The sequence below is a fragment of the Macaca nemestrina genome, chromosome X, assembly GCF_043159975.1.
Source record: "Macaca nemestrina isolate mMacNem1 chromosome X, mMacNem.hap1, whole genome shotgun sequence".
Classification (NCBI taxonomy): Eukaryota; Metazoa; Chordata; class Mammalia; order Primates; family Cercopithecidae; genus Macaca; species Macaca nemestrina.
Genome location: NC_092145.1, coordinates 113,183,258 through 113,199,715, shown reverse-complemented (window position 1 = coordinate 113,199,715; position 16,458 = coordinate 113,183,258). Strand labels below are relative to the sequence as shown.

Here is a 16,458-nt window from a genome sequence, read left to right as displayed (position 1 = left end):
CACAGCTGCGTTGGCTGTAGAGGAGAACGGACAGCGATGGCGACGGTCGCAGCAAATCCAGCTGCTGCTGCGGCGGCTGTGGCGGCGGCGGTGGCGGTGGCTGAGGATAGAGAGCCACAGCGCGAGGAGCTGCCAGGCCTAGACAGCCAGTGGCGCCAGATAGAAAACGGCGAGAGTGGGCGAGAACGTCCACTGCGGGCCGGCGAAAGCTGGTGAGGCTGGGCTGCGGTGAAGCCTCGGCAGAGGGGACAGTGGGGGCATTGACAACCGCTGGAGATTCGGCGGCCGAGGGCGGCGGGAAAGCTGCTGCGGGGTGCGGGGGCGGGGGAGTGACCGACGGGACAGCGGGCTAAAGGGGCGGGGAAGTGTCTTTGAATGAATCGCAACGTCTGGAAAAGGGGCGGGGCCTGTGTGGTGCAGTCTGACGCCTGAGAACAAAATGGGGTTTGTTGTGATGAGACCGGTTTCAGCCCTGGAGGTGGGGCCGGGCCTGCGTAGTGAAACTGCGTAGGAACCTGGGAGGAAGGTGGGTTCTGCGATGTAAGGCGGGGGCGTGGCCTGCGCTGCGTAATGCAACTTTTGGGGGCGGGGAGCGGTCTCCGATTGCTCTGGCGTGGCTGGGAACGAGGCGAGCTTTGTGACGTCAGCAGAAGAGCGGGATGGAGCCGAACGGTCCGAGGGAGGGAGCGGGGACCTGCGTGGGGGAGGAGCTTGGAGCCTGGGAACGAGGTTAGGTTGGTGACGTGAGCCGAGGGGCGTGTTCTGAGGCCGAGGGACGACAGTGGAGGGGAGGTGGTGCCTATAAGGCAGAAAATGGCGCCTGCGAATAAGCAAAGTTTATAATGCGCAGAGGTTTTTTATTCTGGCAGAAGCCTTCCCGAGTCGAGAGAACGTGCAAATGATTAGCACGGGAGGGGCCTTCCATGTTCAATTGATTTTCTGTCTTGGTACTGTTTTGGTTTTAGAATCAAGAAAAAGTTTTTTTTAAAACCGATAATTTTGATAAATCGGCTTGTTTTACTGATTTCTTGCTAAACAGTGCTTCTTGAGATTTACTGCTTCTGGGTTCATTTTATTTCTGGCCGAGTTGCATGTGGTTTTTTAATTGTGAAATACTTAAGACCTAAGAAGATTGTATAAAACATTTACGCAGCCCAGATTGACGGACATCCTTTTAAAATAAACGGCTACACTCTTCAAAAATGTCAGGGTCGTGAAAGACAAAGGCTGAAGAACTGTTCTAAATTGAAGGAATTAATGCGATTTAACGAGTCATGATAACTAAATGCAACATGTGATCCTCGATTGGATCCTGGAACAGAAAAAAAAATTATTTTAAAAATCAATTTTTTATCATAAGATTATTTTTGTCTCTTTTACTATAAAAGGCAATGGAAACATCGGTGAAATTTTATTAAAGTGGGTAGATATTAGTACTACTAATTTCTTAATTGTGATCATTGTGGCATGAAAAAGAATACTCTTGTTTATAGGAAATGCTGAAAAATTTAGGGATAAGAACTCATTGTGTAAGCAGTTTATTCTCAAATGCCTGAAAAATTAGCATATATAAATTTATATATGGTGAGGGGAAAGGGGAAATTAGGGAGATGTTGGTCAAAGGATACAACATTTCAGTTAGACAAGAAGAATAAGTTCAGATCTATTGTACAACTATAGTTAATAAATTCATTGTATACTTGAAAATTGCTGAGAGATTTTACATGTTCTACCACCCCCCAGAAAATTGATAAGTATGTGACGTAATGGATGTGTTAATTGCCTTGACTTAGTCATTCCACAATGTATACATAAGTCAGAACTTCATGCTGTACACCATAAATATATACCATTTTTGTCCATTTTTAAATAAATAAAAATACCAAAAAAGAATGCATGTAAAGAAACAACGATTGAGCAAATGGGTAAAATATTAGATTTGGAGGATCTGGATGTGGGATATGTGGGAATTCTCTGTATTATTTTTGCCATTTTTCTCAATCTATTTCAAAGTTTAAAAATTAAATAATAATTAAATAAAAACGTGTGAATTCACCATCCAGGTTAAGATTCAGAACACTGTCTTGAGAAATCCTTCTTTGCCCCTCCCAGATGGAAATTCCCCTCCTTGCTCCATGGGAAACTGTTATCCTGAATTTTGAGTTAACAGTCTCTTCCTTTTCTTTAATGTTTGACCACAACTGTATGCATCCCTAAGTAGTATGTAATGTCTAAGCTTTCACTTTATACATATATGGAATATATATATAAAATTCTACTGGATGCATACTGTGAGCCCTTCTCTTCCTATCAGGTGATACATGGTACCCACATGACATCATTGGTGATGTTAACCTTGATCACTTGGTTATGGTAGTGTTGGCCAGGTTTCTCAACTGTAAAAGTACCGTTTTCCTCTTTACGTACGCAATAATTGTTTTTAAAACATGTATCATGTCCAACCATTCCTCAAAATACCCCTAACAGCTTCCCATCTCTTGCAACGTAGATGCTAAAATCCTTACAGTGAATCGTAAGACTTTATGAAGCGGGTCTCCAGCTTGCATTCTGATGTCTTCCCAGATGTCTCCTCTGATTACGCACTCCCTCTCTGTCTCCATCCAGGCCGGCCATATTGGACTCTTGCTGTTCCTCAAACACATCTAACCTTAGGGCTTTTTCGAGTGAGGTTTACTCACTACAGAGTTCTTTAATAACCACACCAGTGAAATGCGTATCTCTGTTACTGGGGAGATGAGTTGAGATTTTCCAGATCGGGAATACAAACCCAAGCCGTGTTTTTCTGCCATTACGTCATACCTTTCCTACAAGAAAAAGCCTCATTTCATCCTGAGAATAAACAAAATAACCACAATGTTTTATAACCCATTTGAAGATGTTCAAAAGGGCCTTGAGGCTTTGGTCCTTGCCTCTTCCTACCTTTGTGGCCTTGTGATTGTGTCACTGGTAGATAGGACATTACATCCTGTCATCCTTGACAATACCCTTTAAAATTACCCCACCAGTACTGGATTTTCTTTTGGGATGATGAACTATTTTGGAACTAGGGAGAGGTTGTGGTTATACAACTGTGAATGTTCTAAATGCCACTGAATTGTTCACTTTAAGATGGTTAATGTTATGTGAATTTCACCTCATTAAAAAAATTACCACACAAGTGTTGGTTCAGTATTGAAGCCCGTTTGTCTCTGCTGTCATGGGTATTATCATGAAGCATTTTTGCTAAACTCCACTTTGTTAATGCTTCTCTATTTAGATAAGAGCAAAGCATCTCAAGGTTCTTTATTGCTGTCCATTTTCCATTTTATAGGGGTTTGCTGAAGTGGCCAGGATATATGTATTTATAAAGCATTTTGAAATCATGGACTAACCCCAAATCATATATCTTGTATCAGTATTAATATTTGCACCTAGGCCGGGCGCGGTGGCTCACGCCTGTAATCCCAGCACTTTGGGAGGCCGAGGCGGGCGGATCACAAGGTCAGGAGATCGAGACCACGGTGAAACCCCCTCTCTACTAAAAATACAAAAAATTAGCCGGGCGCGGTGGCGGGCACCTGTAGTCCCAGCTACTCAGGAGGCTGAGGCAGGAGAATGGCGTAAACCCAGGAGGCGGAGCTTGCAGTGAGCCGAGATCGCGCCACTGCACTCCAGCCTGGGCGACAGAGCGAGACTCCGTCTCAAAAAAAAAAAAAAAAATATTTGCACCTTCTGTCTTTTGTCAGCTGTTAGATTTGGGTGAGAGTAGTTAATTAATTTGGTAATCACAACTGATTTAATTTCTGGGAGAAGCTTATATTTTAAGGCAAATTCAAATCTGTAATAATATAGCCTCCTTGGAAATTTTCACTTTTTCCTTTTGTGGGATGAACCACCTTCAAACACAAATTAGACACAAGAGAAAACTAGAAGACAGAAAATAAAGAATTGTTTAGTAACTTTTTTCCATAAGCACATATTTCATATCATTTCAACAAATTTGAGGAAGCACAAATAAACCTAAGTGACTTTAGCAAGATCAGTTGTACCTGTATATACTGGCAACAAGAAACTAGAAAATTAAATTGTATTATACCATTTATGATAGCATCTAAAAAATTGAATACCCAGCTGTAAATATAATAATTTGGGTGTTATTGGTACAGACCATGACACCTTTGTTGTGACTGCCACCTGGCCTGACAGAGATTGTGAGACATCCTGATTTCAGAGATGTTACAATGATTTTTTTAAAGTGTCTTTGACTTGAAGCAATATGGTAATAATATTCTGTGAAAAATTATGTAAAACGTCAGTCCTCCATGAAATCTATAGAAATTCAACCTGTGGCCAGGTCTGGAAGTTTTGCTTACCACTGTACAGAGTGATTTTAATGTTAATTTTTGTTCAAAATCTGCTCTTAAAAGGAAGTTGAGCAATTCCTACCTTTGCATTGGAAGGTACTGTTAACTATAGCTTTACTGAACAAATTAATTTCATAGACTGGCTACGGAGGCAAGTAAAGCCACAAAGGGTGGATGGTGGTGTGTGTGGTACAGGGTTGGGTTTGAGCACTGAGCCACCAGCACAGAAGAATTTGTTTCCCTGGTGTGAGTGATACGGCAGGGTCTGTGGGGGTCAGTGCAGCAAAAAAAACAAAACCAACAAAAAACTCACAGAAATGTTTGCCTATCCAGGTGACTTGTGACTATTCCAAGATTTGTCTGTCCCTCCATCCTCTCACCTCTCTGATCCTTTCATGAACAAGGGAAAGTTGACATTTTAAAGAATCACATTAATGAGGTTAAATTGGGAGAATCACTTGAACCCGGGAGGCAGAAGTCGCAGTGAGCTGAGATTGTGCCACTGCACTCCAGCCTGGGCGACAGAGCAAGACTCTGTCTCAAAAAATTATGATAATAATAGGTTAAATTGCTGGAAAACCAACCAATATAATGTTACATGTATTTCATCAAATTTGGTTATGTTTTAAAAAACATTTATTTGAGGCTGCTCAATATTTGGGATAGCCTTTTATGTGTCAGAAATGCCATAGTAGAACAGGTGTATGTGTTTGTGTGTGTTAAGGCAGGAGGAGGTTTATGTCTGTGAGCTTTTATGTCCAAGCCCTGAAGTCCAAGCTGTCAGAACAATGACAGCTAAAATTCATTTGGCACTTACTATATGTCAAGTATTTTCCACACTTCAGGTTTTCTCACAAAGGCAGATTTCAATATAGTTCTAAATGGTTATCCTTATAGTACATATAAGTTTCACCTTTAAAAGAGAGCTAGTTGAACTGTATACTGAAAAATGGTTGATGATAAGTTTTATGTTACGTGTTTTTATCACAGTTTTTTTTTTTGTTTTTTTTTGTTTTTTGTTTTTGTTTTTTTTTGAGACGGAGTCTCGCTCTGTCGCCCAGGCTGGAGTTCTGCGGCGCAATCTCGGCTCACTGCAGGCTCCGCCTCCTGGGTTCACGCCATTCTCCTGCCTCAGCCTCCCAAGTAGCTGGGACTACAGGCGCCCGCCACCACGCCCGGCTAATTTTTTGTATTTTTAGTAGAGATGGGGTTTCACCGTGTTAGCCAGGATGGTCTCGATCTCCTGACCTCGTGATCCGCCCACTTCAGCGTCCCAAAGTGCTGGGATTACAGGCGTGAGCCACCACGCCCAGCCTTTATCAAAATTTTTAAGAGAACCATAAGCTAAGAAATTTATTATAAAGCCAAAATAAATTCTAAATTAAAAAATGAACCATAGCAATATGCAGTCCTTTTTTTTCTTTCTTTCTTTTTTGTTTGAGATAGAGTCTCGCTGTGTCACACAGGCTGGAGTGCAGTGGTACAATCTCGGCTCACTGCAACTTCTGCCTCCAGGGTTCAAGCGATTCTCGTGCCTCTGCCTCCCAAGTAGCTGGGATTACAGGCATGTGCCACCATGCCTGGCTAATTTTTTGTATTTTTAGTAGAGACAGTTTTGCCATGTCGGCCAGGCTGGTCTTGAACTCCTGACCTCAGGTGATCCACCAACCTTGACCTCCCAAAGTGTTGGGATTACTGGCGTGAGCCACTGTGCCCCGTCTTTTTTTAATTTTATTTTGTTTTTCATTGTGCAGTTTTTGAAGGAAAACCTAATGGTTCTTTTTAGCGTTTTAAATTCTTTGCTTCTTTTAAGCAGATTTTCACGATTTATCAATCCAGTTCTTAGCTCAAGAATTATGCTTCCATTGATATATCCTTTAGAAACATGTAATGAATGGCTAAAGCCTTATAAAATTAGCTGCAGATGGCAGATATCTTGAGCCTGACTTAACTGGGTTATCCCACAGACTAATTCAAATGAATTATCTTTTATTCTAGAATAAAACCTCATGTTTCCTAGCACTATAAGTATGGACTTTTTGTTGGTTTGTTTGCCATTGTTGAGCACATTTTCTGTTTTTAATCAGATTTCTTTTTTAATACTAAGAAGTAATCTAACATACAAATCTGAGCTTCGCTGAATAAATTTTGCTTCTGATTTATTTTTATATGACGCTGAAACTTTTCATCTTAAATTATAATGTGTCGATACTTTCAGTCTGATGGGCATGGGAAGTTGTATAGCTAACCCTCAGCTACCCATGTAATACCCTTGTTACCTGTCTGGGCCCCAGGTTCCTTGTGGAGAAGCACTGGTATAAGCAGTGGGAGGCATACGTGCAGGGAGGGGACCAGGACTCCAGCACCTTTCCTGGCTGCATCAACAATGCCACACTCTTTCAAGGTACAAGGCCTCTGCCTCCTCCTCATCTTAGCCCTGGAGTTCTCTTCCCTTCCATCCCTACAGATGATCATAAGCCTATTCTGTGTGCTAGGTCACTGGTGGGGTGGCCAGAGTTATTTGTCAGTTTCCTTTGCTAATTCTTCCTCTGCCATCTCCACCCCCGCCCCACAGATGAGATAAACTGGCGCCTCAAGGAGGGACTGGTGGAGGGCGAGGATTATGTGCTGCTCCCAGCAGCTGCTTGGCATTACCTGGTCAGCTGGTATGGTCTAGAGCATGGCCAGCCACCCATTGAACGCAAGGTATAGTGGATGGGGAGGGTGCATGGTGGGGAGTGGGTAGTAAGAAAGCCTTGTAGGCCCAGCATGGGTCCAGATCCTTGTATGCTGAGTAAGTACACATATGTCTGCTCTCTTCCCCCTCCTAGCTCATCATATAGGTATCTTTGTGTGTCTGCTGTGTGTGTTCCCCTGTGTGGCTCCCTTTACAGACCATTGTATATGTGTGTGTGTATGCTATGTGTGTAAAGCAAAGTGTGTGCTCCTCTTAGCTTAGAGGTCATAGCGCCGTGTCTGTGTGGGTACACCTGTGTCTGCACCCCTCTACCCTTACAGGTCATAGAGCTGCCCAACATCCAGAAGGTCGAAGTGTACCCAGTAGAACTGCTGCTTGTCCGGCACAATGATTTGGGCAGATCTCACACTGTTCAGTTCAGCCATACTGATTCTATTGGTGAGTCTCAGGGTCACAGAATGGGTTGGTGTTCCTAGCTACTGGTCCCAACTCAGTGACTTGAGGATGCATAGAGTTAAGCTGTAGCTGACTGAAAAGGCACTGGTCAGACTTTGGAAGACCCAGAAGGCATTGGCTAAATTGGGCGGAGGCACTGAGGGGATCTCCTAGAGCCCTGAGGGTATGTGAGCTACATTCCAGTGGCTTACATGGTGTGGCAGAGGGTATTTGCTGGAAGTCTCCAGTCTGGAGTTGTGGGCCTGTCATTTGGAGATTGATTGAGGACACAGGTACTGGGCAAGCATGTGAGGTCTGTAGGGATGTCAGGTATGCCCAGATGAATCGATCATTTTGGGTCTCACAAAGATCTTGAGTGCACTCCATCACCCTGCACAGGCATGGTATTGCGCACAGCTCGGGAGCGGTTTCTGGTGGAGCCCCAGGAAGACACACGGCTTTGGGCCAAGAACTCAGAAGGCTCTTTGGATAGGTTGTATGACACACACATCACGGTTCTTGATGCGGCCCTTGAGACTGGGCAGGTAAGGATGGGGAGGGCTTTTCTGTTCAGGTGGACTGGCAGATAGATTCATCTGGCAGTACTCAGGTTGGGGGAAATTAAGGCTAGGTACCCATAATGTTCTCCATTAATACCTTTTCTTCTTTCTCTTTCTCCAACCCAGTTGATCATCATGGAGACCCGCAAGAAAGATGGCACTTGGCCCAGCGCACAGCTGCATGTCATGTGAGCCCTTGGGGTATCTGATCCAGAGCGGGGGCGTCCCACAGTAGGCAAAATGATTTAACCCGTGAGCACATTGCACCCCCATGCAGCAGGCCCTCAGCTGACAGTTTCTCATCCAACCCCAGGAACAAGCACATGTCGGAAGAGGATGAGGACTTCAAGGGCCAGCCAGGCATCTGTGGCCTCACCAATCTGGGCAACACGTGCTTCATGAACTCGGCCCTGCAGGTTGGGCCATTATAGTTGTGTCTGGCACAGCCACGGGGTTGGGCTTTGAGAGCTAAGGACTGGGGACAGAGCTGGGGTCCTAAGGGGACTACAGGGCAAGGGGTCAGGCTGAAAGCTAAGGCCCCACAAGTCTGAAATGACACGTCCACATTCATTCCTGAACTATCAGCCTCTTCTCCCAGCTTGTCCTTGTTTTCCGTCTTCTCTCCCCTGCTCTCACGTTCTTCCTTCTCGTGAAATCCTAATGCCTTCTCTCCCTTACTCTCCTGCTCCTCTCTCTCCTCCCTTCCCCTTCTCTCCCATTTTCCTCTCTCTTCCCTCCTGGCTTATTTTTCTGTATCCTCACTTTGAACCTTCTGTCTCCCCTCTGCCTCATTCACTTGACCCCTGGCCCCTGCAGTGCCTCAGCAACGTGCCACAGCTCACCGAGTATTTCCTCAACAACTGCTACCTGGAGGAGCTCAACTTCCGCAACCCACTGGGCATGAAGGGTGAGATTGCAGAGGCCTATGCAGACCTGGTGAAGCAGGCATGGTCTGGCCACCACCGCTCCATCGTGCCACATGTGTTCAAGGTGTGACTCAACCCTGGGCACCCCCGACCCCCTGCTTCTCTTGGCTCTCCTAACTCCCTCTCACTCTGATGACCCTGCCCATCTTCTTAGAACAAGGTCGGCCATTTTGCGTCCCAATTTCTGGGCTACCAGCAGCATGACTCTCAGGAGTTGCTGTCATTCCTCCTGGACGGGCTGCATGAGGACCTTAATCGGGTGAAGAAGAAGGAGTATGTGGAGCTGTGTGATGCTGCTGGGCGACCGGATCAGGTAGGCTGCCCCTGCATTTGCAGTACCATTAACACCACTAAGGCCTCTGCCTCGGGGATTTTCTGGCCTCCCTGGGATACTAACACACCACCATTTTCTGTTAAGTTCCTCTGCCCTGACGTCAACTCCAGCCTCACTCCTAACCTTAGCTCCAATACCGTATCTGCCGCCACACTCAACCCAGAGTGAACCCCAGCCCAGTCTCCTGCCCTAAATGACCCCCAGTCTTGACCGTGAACATAGTCTCCGTGTATCCCTAGCTGGAGCTCTGCCTCTGGACTTTAGCAGTGGCCTTCCCCTTCACCCCATTTGAATGCACCCCAAGGCATGATTTCCTCCTACCCTGGGCAAGCCCCACCATCCACCATGACACTATCAACAGGAGGTGGCACAGGAGGCGTGGCAAAACCACAAACGGCGGAACGATTCTGTGATCGTGGACACTTTCCATGGCCTCTTCAAGTCCACGCTGGTGTGCCCCGATTGTGGCAACGTATCTGTGACCTTCGACCCCTTCTGCTACCTCAGTGTTCCACTGCCTATCAGCCACAAGAGGGTCTTGGAGGTCTTCTTTATCCCCATGGATCCGCGCCGCAAGCCAGAGCAGGTGTGGGGCAGTGGGGGCTTGGGGACATGATGAGGGACACGTAGAGTTTGATTAGCTGCCATAGCTCAAGGCTTCCTGCATTAACTCACCACAAGCCCTTTTGGTCTTTTGTGGATACTGTTTCTCCCTTAGCACCGGCTCGTGGTCCCCAAGAAAGGCAAGATCTCGGATCTGTGTGTGGCTCTGTCCAAACACACCGGCATCTCGCCAGAGAGGGTGAGACTGCAGAAGGAGGCTGGATGGGATTCTGGGGCAAGGAGGCAGGAGGGCCTGGGGAGGCCATGCAGACTAACAGCCCCCTCTCCGTATCCCATTCCTAGATGATGGTGGCTGATGTCTTCAGTCACCGCTTCTATAAGCTCTATCAGCTGGAGGAGCCTCTGAGCAGCATCTTGGACCGCGATGATATCTTCGTGTGAGTGGGGATGACGGGGAGATGGCGGTCCCTCAGGAACTTGGTCCACTTCCTTCTATATGGTCCTGCCTTAACCACCTTCTCTCTTCCCTGCTCTGCCTCATTCACTGGGCACCTGCCCTGTGCAGAGCTTCAGCCACATGCCTTGGGAGACTGAGGCAGGAGAATGGCGTGAACCCGAGAGGCGGAGTTTGCAGTGAGCCGAGATCACGCCACTGCACTCCAGCCTGGGCAACAGGGCGAAACTCCATCTCAAAAATAAATAAATAAATAAAAATAAAAATACTTTCAGGCTGTGAGGATGAGTGGATGGGGCAGCCAGGGCAGAGTTAGGGAGTCTCTGGGGGCCCCGATCAGGTGTGCCTGCTCTCCACCCCCCACAGCTATGAGGTGTCAGGTCGCATTGAGGCCATCGAGGGATCGAGAGAGGACATCGTGGTTCCTGTCTACCTGCGGGAGCGCACCCCTGCCCGTGACTACAACAATTCCTACTATGGCCTGATGCTTTTTGGGCACCCCCTCCTGGTATCAGTGCCCCGGGACCGCTTCACCTGGGAGGGCCTGTATAACGTCCTGATGTACCGGCTCTCGTAAGTGTCCTCTTCCCCAGGGGCGGGGGTGGTGGGGTCTGAACTCCAACTTGGGTGTTCAGCTGCTTATTTGACACCTCCCCTGCAACAAACAAAAGACAGTCCAAACTTTACGTGGACATAGAAGAACTTGTAGGGTTTTTTCTTTCTCTAGACCTCTGGCTTTGCTACTGCCTCTCTTGGGTGCCAGGGATACAGAGGTGAACAAGATGTACAAAACACAGACAACTTCATCTTGTCTTCAGTTGTCTCTCCTGGGGTCAGTTGTGCCTCCTGGGAGAGTCTTGGTTTTTTGTCTTTTTGCTGACAAATTTTCATTGTGCCAAAAATCTAGAGTCTTTACCGTGGCACACAAAACATTGTGTTATCAGAATTCTAGCCCCTCATCTTGCACTCAGAAGTCACTCCTTAGAGGCCTTCCCTGATGGGAAGTTACAGCTGGCATGTGCCTGTCTAGCAGTGGCTTATTAGACTAAAAGTCCACGCTCCACACTCTTTTTTTTCTTTTTTTTTTTTTTGAAACGGAGTCTTGCTCTGTTGCCCAGGCTGGAGTGCAGTGGCACAATCTGGTTCACTGCAACCTCTATCTCCTGGATTCAAGCAATTCTCCTGCCTCAGCCTCCCAAATAGCTGAGATTACAGCCGTGTGCCACCACGCCCAGCTAATCACACTCCACACCTCTGACTGGGACACAAGTTCCTTCATTCTCAGGCCACTGCTGACAGCCTTGGCCTCTTCGTGCATTTACGCATCACGCCCTCAGCCCTTTCACACCTCAAATTCAGAATGGTTTACGTGTGGGTCTTCCAGTGGCTTCCCATTATCATCTAAGTAAAATCCTGGGCTCTATCCCCACTGTCCTTGTACCCCTGCCTTGGGAGTCTCCTTTGCTCTGTTGCAGACGCTACGTGTCTAAACCCAACTCAGATGATGAGGACGATGGGGATGAGAAAGGTGAGGGGGCTAACAGTCAGTGGGCGGGGGCTCTGGGTTAGGTCTTACCCACACGGGGTTCGTCTAGGTGTGCATTGCATCTTAGCACTTGAGGCTCACACCTTCCCATCTCTGACATCCTCCTGTCCTAGAAGATGACGAAGAGGATAAAGACGACGTCCCTGGGCCCTCAACTGGGGGCAGCCTCCGAGACCCTGAGCCAGAGCAGGCTGGGCCCAGCTCTGGAGTCACGAACAGGTGCCCATTCCTCCTGGACAATTGCCTTGGCACATCTCAGTGGCCCCCAAGGCGACGGCGCAAGCAGCTGTTCACCCTGCAGACGGTGAACTCCAATGGGACCAGTGACCGCACAACCTCCCCTGAAGAAGTCCATGGTATTCTCCTTTGGCTATCAATGAGGGCTGGGGAGGCCGGAGGGGAGATTTCCTGGCAGCAGGAACCATGACCATCTCTCCCTCGCCCCCAGCCCAGCCATACATTGCTATTGACTGGGAGCCAGAGATGAAGAAGCGTTACTATGACGAGGTAGAGGCTGAGGTAAATGAGATCCCAGGGATGGGGGGTACTTTCAGCTCTTGCCCCTCAACTCTTCGTACGTCCTCTCCACAACTCCTCTAGCTAGGAACAGAGCCAAGAGATCCAGGTCAAGCCTGGTCTTGGGGCCTGAACACCTACTGAGAGCTCCAGGGCCTGAGGTTCCTAGCTTCAAAGTCGGTGCTCTGACCCACTCGGTGCGTGTCTCCCCTCCTGGGCCCCTACTCCCCATTTCTCCACCCGTCCTCACACCCGGCCACCTGGCCGTCTGCTCACCCAACCCTAGGGCTACGTGAAGCATGACTGCGTTGGGTACGTGATGAAGAAGGCTCCCGTGCGGCTGCAGGAGTGCATTGAGCTCTTCACCACTGTGGAGACCCTGGAGAAGGAAAACCCCTGGTGAGGGGCCAGAGCGGGGCCTGTGTGTGGGGGTTTCATTGGATGGCACTACTATATTTAGCTTTTTTTTTTTTTTTTTTTCGAGACAGAATCTGGCTCTGTCACCCAGGCTGAAGTGCAGTGGCGCAATCTCGGCTCGCTGCAACCTCTGCCTCCCAGGATCAAGCAATTCTCCTGCCTAAGCCTCCTGAGTAGCTGGGATTATAGGCACCCATTACTATGCCTGGCTAATTTTTGTATTTTTAGTAGAAACAGGTTTCGCCATGTTGGCCAGGCTGGTCTCGAACTCCTGACCTCAGGTGATCTTCATCTTGTCTTCAGTTGTCTCTTCCAAAGTGCTGGACACTTCCAAAGTGCTGGAATTACAGGCGTGAGCCACCGCGCCCGGCCTATATTTAGCTTTTTAAATACACTTCTCTCCTCCCTCCTCCACGCTCAAACCTTTCCTGCTACCCTGGCCACCGATCCCCTGAGCAGACTCCTACCCCAGAGCCTTGACCTGGGCTGTTCCTTCTCCGGGAATGTTGTTTCCCAATGATCTATAGGATTTCACTCCTTACGATGCTCAGGTCTCCGATCAAACGTGACCTCATCAGAGAGACCTCCTCTGACTACCCTGTTAGAAATCACCCTTCCCCACCATCCCCCTCCATCCCCTCTCTGTGCTCTTTTCTTCCTAGCCAAGCATTACTTTCTAGCCCAGCGATGCCACTTGATGTGATGCCTTCTATCCGCTTTTGTGTTATTTGTCATCATTACAGTCAACTCCTTGAGGGTGAAGACTTAAGTTCACTGTGTGTTGCTTCTACCTGTTTATAATAGTGTTGAGTGTTCGGTTCATGCTCAGTAGGCACTTGCAGAATAAACAAAAAGAGAACCAAAACCATACTCTCTAGTCTCAGAAATAAGAGCAGCATGTCCGTGGAGCAGAAATGGAACAGAAATACAAAATAGTTCCAGAGGGTTAAACAAGCAATCAATAAATACTGCTGGGCCGGGCGCGGTGGCTCAAGCCTGTAATCCCAGCACTTTGGGAGGCCGAGACGGGCGGATCACGAAGTCAGGAGTTCGAGACCATCCTGGCTAACACGGTGAAACCCCGTCTGTACTAAAAAATACAAAAAAAAACTAGCTGGGCGAGGTGGCGGGCGCCTGTAGTCCCGGCTACTCGGGAGGCTGAGGCAGGAGAATGGCGTAAAAACCCGGGAGGCAGAGCTTGCAGTGAGCTGAGATCCGGCCACTGCACTCCAGCCTGGGCGACACAGCGAGACTCCGTCTCAAAAAAAAAATAAATAAATAAATAAATACTGCTGAATGAATGAATGACTAAAATATGAAGAGAGGAAACTAGAAGGATAGAGGTGGGCTCTAAAATAAGACTAGCATCTCATGGAGCAGAAATCAAACAAAAATGCAAAAAATAGTATGAGCGCATATAGAAAAGACAATCAGTAAGCACTTGACGAGTGAGTGAAAGGATTTTAACAGGAACAGAGCAAACTAGAATACTTGAAGGGCTAATAGTAAGAGCAGTGTCTCTGTGAGCCAGACATGGCACATGAAAGGCAGTACAAAGGGCACACAGTAGGTGCTCAGAAAAAGTCTGTTTTGTCTGGGCATGCTGGCTCATGCCTGTCATCCCAGCACTTTGGGAGGCCGAGACAGGTGGATCACCTGAGGTCAGCCTGGCCAACATGGCGAAACCCTGTCTCTATTAAAAATACAAAAATTAGCCGAGCATGGTGGTGCACGCCTGTAATTCCAGCTACTCGGGAGGCTAAGGCAGGAGAATCCCTTGAACTCAGGAGGAGGAGGCTGCAGTAATCCAAGATTGTGCCACTGTACTCCAGCCTGGGCAACTGAGCGAGTCTCTGTCTCAAAAAAAAAAAAAAAAAGAAAAAAGAAAAAGTCCGTTTGCTGACTCGGGCTCTGTCTGTAGGTACTGCCCCTCCTGCAAGCAGCACCAGCTGGCCACCAAGAAGCTGGACCTGTGGATGCTGCCAGAGATTCTCATCATCCACCTGAAACGCTTTTCCTACACCAAGTTCTCCCGAGAGAAGCTGGACACCCTCGTGGAGTTTCCTATCCGGTCAGGGGCCAGGGAGAGGATGGCTGGGGGAAGACAGGGAAAGGAGGGGGTATGCCAGTATTAACCCTCTCCCCACCCACAGGGACCTGGACTTCTCTGAGTTTGTCATCCAGCCACAGAATGAGTCGAATCCGGAGCTGTACAAATATGACCTCATCGCGGTTTCCAACCATTATGGGGGCATGCGTGATGGACACTGTATGTGCCAGGCTGTGGGTGGGGCCTGCTGGGGGGTGATCAGGACCTTCCCAGTGAGTGACTAGGGATGTGAGTCAGTGGTGAGGTTATCGTGGTGGGAGGAGTGACAGAGTGAATCTGGACACTTCTGAGAGGCAGGAAGGGTGGGTGAGGATAACTGTTCCTCCCTTTCAGACACAACATTTGCCTGCAATAAGGACAGCGGCCAGTGGCACTACTTTGATGACAACAGCGTCTCCCCTGTGAATGAGAATCAGATTGAGGTGTGACTTCCATCCTCCCTCCTCCCCTTCTTCCCTTCTGACTCCACCTTCCCACCCCTACAATCCACACTGACTCCTGTCCTCTCCCCACAGTCCAAGGCAGCCTATGTCCTCTTCTACCAACGCCAGGATGTGGCGCGACGCCTGCTGTCCCCGGCCGGCTCATCTGGCGCCCCAGCCTCCCCTGCCTGCAACTCCCCACCCAGCTCTGAGTTCATGGATGTTAATTGAGAGCCCTGGGTCCTGCCACAGACAAAAAAAAAAAAGCTCTCTCTGCAATCTTGCTTTTCGTGTCCACCCCTCTTCTCTTATTCGTGTTAGGTGCCCCCGCCAGACATTGCAGGCTTAGTTGTGGCTACTGTTTTCCTGTGCCGCTGCATCGCTCTCTCCCAGGAAAGAACAAGTCGTGTCTCCTCCTGGCAGTGCGCGCCCCGCCTGTGTTTGCCCTTCCAGCAGTTGACCCTCCCTTGTAGTCTTTATTTATGGTCGTGCCCTTCCCTCTCCTCAGCCCGGAGTGTTCTGCGTGGGTGGTGATGGGGGTTCACCTGAACACAGAGTGTATTTTCTTATTGAGGCCCTGTACCTTCTGCTGTCTGTGTGTATATATAAAGCGCCAGTCTGCTCCCCGCTCAGCAGTGTGGTTTTTTTCCTCCGTGGACTTAACTAAGCACCAGTTTTGTGCCTGTGTTCTGTGTTCTTATCAAAGGCCAGATGTGTGATGGGTGCAGCTCTGAGTGATTAGTGAGCACCCGCTGTGGGCTGGGTGCTGCTGTTCTAAGTGCTTTGAAAGCACCCTCTGTGTGCCAGGCACGATTCCAAGCACCAATGGCATGCCCAGTTTTTTCCAAAACATTTTCCAAATATTGATACGTAATCCTCACAACAATCTCATGCAAGAGTTGTCATCGCCAGTTTCGGATGGGGATACTGAGGTACAGAGGTCACAGAATTGCTCAGGGCCTGTCAGGAGGTCAGTATACCTCATGTGCTACCCTAGAGTCGGTACCTGGAGGGGGTGCTTGGCTTGTCTGGACCCAGGACTGCTACTCAGTCTGCAGACATGAGCTGCCCTACAGGCAATGTGGAAATGGAGCATGTGGAACGGATGCATC

General features: G+C 48.2%; 1 protein-coding gene across 1 annotated transcript; it reads left to right on the top strand.

Moving 5' to 3' along the window:
* LOC105463864 (ubiquitin specific peptidase 11) lies at positions 1–15,978 on the top strand. The gene is made up of 21 exons (XM_011711274.2): positions 1–212; positions 6,659–6,768; positions 6,940–7,070; positions 7,383–7,500; positions 7,897–8,042; positions 8,184–8,245; positions 8,371–8,473; positions 8,874–9,047; positions 9,138–9,296; positions 9,679–9,903; positions 10,036–10,119; positions 10,224–10,318; positions 10,702–10,908; positions 11,811–11,863; positions 11,995–12,237; positions 12,330–12,400; positions 12,684–12,796; positions 14,736–14,885; positions 14,968–15,083; positions 15,258–15,346; positions 15,440–15,978. Exons 1-21 carry the CDS (start codon positions 37–39, stop codon positions 15,575–15,577), a joined length of 2,763 nt encoding a protein of 920 aa, XP_011709576.2. The 5' UTR covers positions 1–36; the 3' UTR covers positions 15,578–15,978.
* Positions 15,979–16,458: the final 480 nt, after the last annotated feature.